The sequence below is a fragment of the Arachis duranensis genome, chromosome 6, assembly GCF_000817695.3.
Source record: "Arachis duranensis cultivar V14167 chromosome 6, aradu.V14167.gnm2.J7QH, whole genome shotgun sequence".
Taxonomy (NCBI): Eukaryota; Viridiplantae; Streptophyta; class Magnoliopsida; order Fabales; family Fabaceae; genus Arachis; species Arachis duranensis.
The window spans coordinates 70,847,145-70,850,295 of NC_029777.3; the positions used below are offsets into that span (position 1 = coordinate 70,847,145).

A 3,151-nucleotide genomic window follows, 5' to 3' on the forward strand; every position below is an offset into this window, starting at 1 on the left:
TTTGATTATTATAATCAAAATGTTCGTATCCTATTGTTTAAATATTGTTGTTAAGATTCATTCTAATTATAAAAAATGCATTTTTTTCATTTTAAGTAAAATTACTTAGTAATATTGTGTTATTATTTTTCTTAATTATAGGCAAAGTTCAAAAATAGATAGACAGCTGATAATTGATTTGACCCAAATGATTGATCAACACAATCCCATAGCACAATCATTTAGAAGAGTGAGGGAATTCCATGAGAATCACCCATCTGAGGTGTTTTCTTTGAAATTGTTTAGTCAAAGAGGACGTGATCGAAAAGTTTATAATTATCTTTCGTGCGATGAAGTTGCTGCTTTGGTTGTTGGTGATTTTGATTCTTCTGATACTGGTCGTGATGTCATTGTTAAATCTGCAACTGGCCAACTTCAAAGAATATATGAGACACATGCTTTATACTAGCCATTGCAATATCCCTTGCTTTTTCCTTACGGGGAAGATGGTTATCAATTGGGTATTCCTTATCGAGATATTCAAGATATAAATGTTGCAGGGAGAAGGACTAGAGTATCCATGCGAGAATTTATCTGTTTTCGTTTGCAAATGAGAGAGGATGAGGATAGCATTATTCATAAGTCTAGAAGATTGTTCCAACAGTTTGTTGTTGATTCATTCTCTATGATTGAGTCACAGAGGCTTTATGAAATCAGGAAAAAACAGAGCACAATTAGAGGAGAAGTCTTACAAGGTATTGAAGAAGCTATGCGACGCGGTGATACTGAAGCATCATCAATTGGTACTCGAGTGATTTTGCCTTCTTCCTTCACTGGTGGTAAACGTTACATGTTTAATAATTGCCAAGATGCTATGGCTATTTGTAAGCATTTTGGGTATCCAGATCTATTTCTTACCCTTACTTGCAATCCTAACTGGCCTGAGTTTCAAAGATATACTAATCGTGATCAAGTTCCAATTGCTGATCGGCCAGACATTGCTTGCCGAGTCTTTCATGCTAAGATGAAGTGTCTTCTTAATGATCTTAAGAATGATGTTTTTTTTGGTCCTCTTAATGCAGGTATATCGAATATAGACAATTCTATATTGAATTTATGCTAATTCTATATTTACCGACATTTTTTTACTATTTAGGTATGTATACAATTGAGTTTCAAAAAAGAGGTTTGCCACATGCACATATTCTACTTTGGCTTGATGGAAGGAATAGATTGCAGAATATTGAAATTGTTGATGAGTTGATTTGTGCGGAACTTCCTAATCCTATGAAGTTTCCACATTTGTATAGTGTGGTTAGTAAATACATGATTCATGGCCCTTGTGGTAGGGTAAGACCAACTTCTCCATGCATGAAAGATGGAAGATGCTCCAAGTTTTATCCGAAGCAGTTTGTTAATTATACGAGTTTTGATGAAGATGGTTATCCTATTTACAAGCGTCGAGATATTGGTGTTACAGTTAAAAGTCATGGTGTTGATCTTGATAATAGATTTGTTGTTCCATATAATCCATTATTGTTGATGAAGTACCAGGCTCATATTAATTTGGAATTTTGCAACAAGTCAAATGTTATAAAGTATCTTTTCAAGTACATTAACAAGGGTCCAGATCGTGTAACTGCAACTATTAGTCATTCAACTGAGACAACTCATTCTTTTGAAGTGGTTGATGAGTTCCCAAGTAAATTCGTTTATGATTTACAATCTCGACAGTGGAAACCAAGAAGAAGGGGATTTTCTATAGGAAGATTAAGTTTTGTTCATCCTTCAACTGGTGAGCTGTTCTATATGCGTATGCTTCTCAATGTGCAAAGAGGATGCACCAGTTTTTGAAGTATAAGGACTGTCGATTCTGTTTTATATGATACATTCCAAGAGGCATGTTCTGCCATGGGTCTTTTAATAGATGATAATGAGTTTGTCTTGGCCATTAATGAAGCGGCTGAGTTATCTTCTGGCACCCAATTGAGAAAACTTTTTGTTTCATTGTTAATATCTGGTTCTGTCTCTAGGCCCGTTTTAGTTTGGAATCAAACTTAGAAATATTTATCTGATGATATCATTTATTACAGGCGAAGTGAGCTTCATATTCCAGGTATTTACTTAATCTTTAGTTTATCTTTTTTATTTTATTTATAGGATTAAGAAAAACTCTTAACAATAAATAAATCGAAAATGATATGCAGAAAGTTTAGAATACATACATAGCATGATAGGAAAAATTTTCAAACAATACAAGTTTTTGATATCTTGATGAATTTACTAACTGAAAAAAAATATATTGCAGGAATAACAATGACTGACGAAGAGTTACAAACATTTTGTCTAATAGAGATAGAGAAATTGCTACAGGCCAATGGAAAATCATTAAGAGATTTTGCTGGTATGCCGCTTCCTAATGTTAATTTGGTCTCACAATTTAGTAATTCTTTGGTGTTGCGTGAATTAGAATATGACATTTCTGTGATGCTTGAAGAACACGATTCAAATTTTCCAAAGTTGAATGAAGAACAGAAGTCAATCTATGATAGGATTATACATTGTGTTACTAACAAGGAACACGGGTTGTTTTTCATTTATGGGTTTGGTAGGACTGGAAAAACTTTTTTGTATAGACTCTTATCTGCCAAATTGCGTTCTCAAAGAAGAATTGTTATTAATGTTGCTTCAAGTGGAATTGCTTCATTATTGTTACCTGGTGGTAAGACAGCTCATTCTATGTTTGGTATCCCAATTGAATTGAATGAAGATACTATTTGTAGAATTCCGAAAGATAGTCCTAAGGCTGATTTAATTCGACTTGCTGAGCTAATTATTTGGGATGAAGCTCCAATGACTAACAAGTTGGCATTTGAAGCTTTAGACAGAAGTTTTCGAGACATAATGACGTCGATTTCAGTGTCTTACAAAGATCTACCTTTTGGAGGAAAAATCATTGTTCTTGGAGGTGATTTTTGACAGGTTTTGCCTGTTATTCCTAAAGCTTCTCGTGCTGAGATTGTTATGGCATCAATCAATTCTTCAATTCTTTGGAAGCACTTTGAAGTGTTGACGTTGACAAAAAATATGCGGTTAGAAAGTGCTACAAATCAATCAAATCTGGAAGAATTGAAAAGGTTTTCCGATTGGATTCTTCAGATTGGAGAAGGGC

The 3,151-nt window shown here is 34.0% G+C and overlaps 1 protein-coding gene across 1 annotated transcript; it reads left to right on the forward strand.

Annotated features, from left to right (window-relative positions):
- The first annotated feature begins 343 nt into the window (after nt 1-343).
- On the forward strand, nt 344-2,958 carry LOC110273013 (uncharacterized). Its single transcript, XM_021125841.2, has 3 exons — nt 344-1,061; nt 1,136-1,774; nt 2,288-2,958. Exons 1-3 carry the CDS (start codon nt 560-562, stop codon nt 2,956-2,958), a joined length of 1,812 nt encoding a protein of 603 aa, XP_020981500.2. The 5' UTR covers nt 344-559.
- Nucleotides 2,959-3,151: the final 193 nt, after the last annotated feature.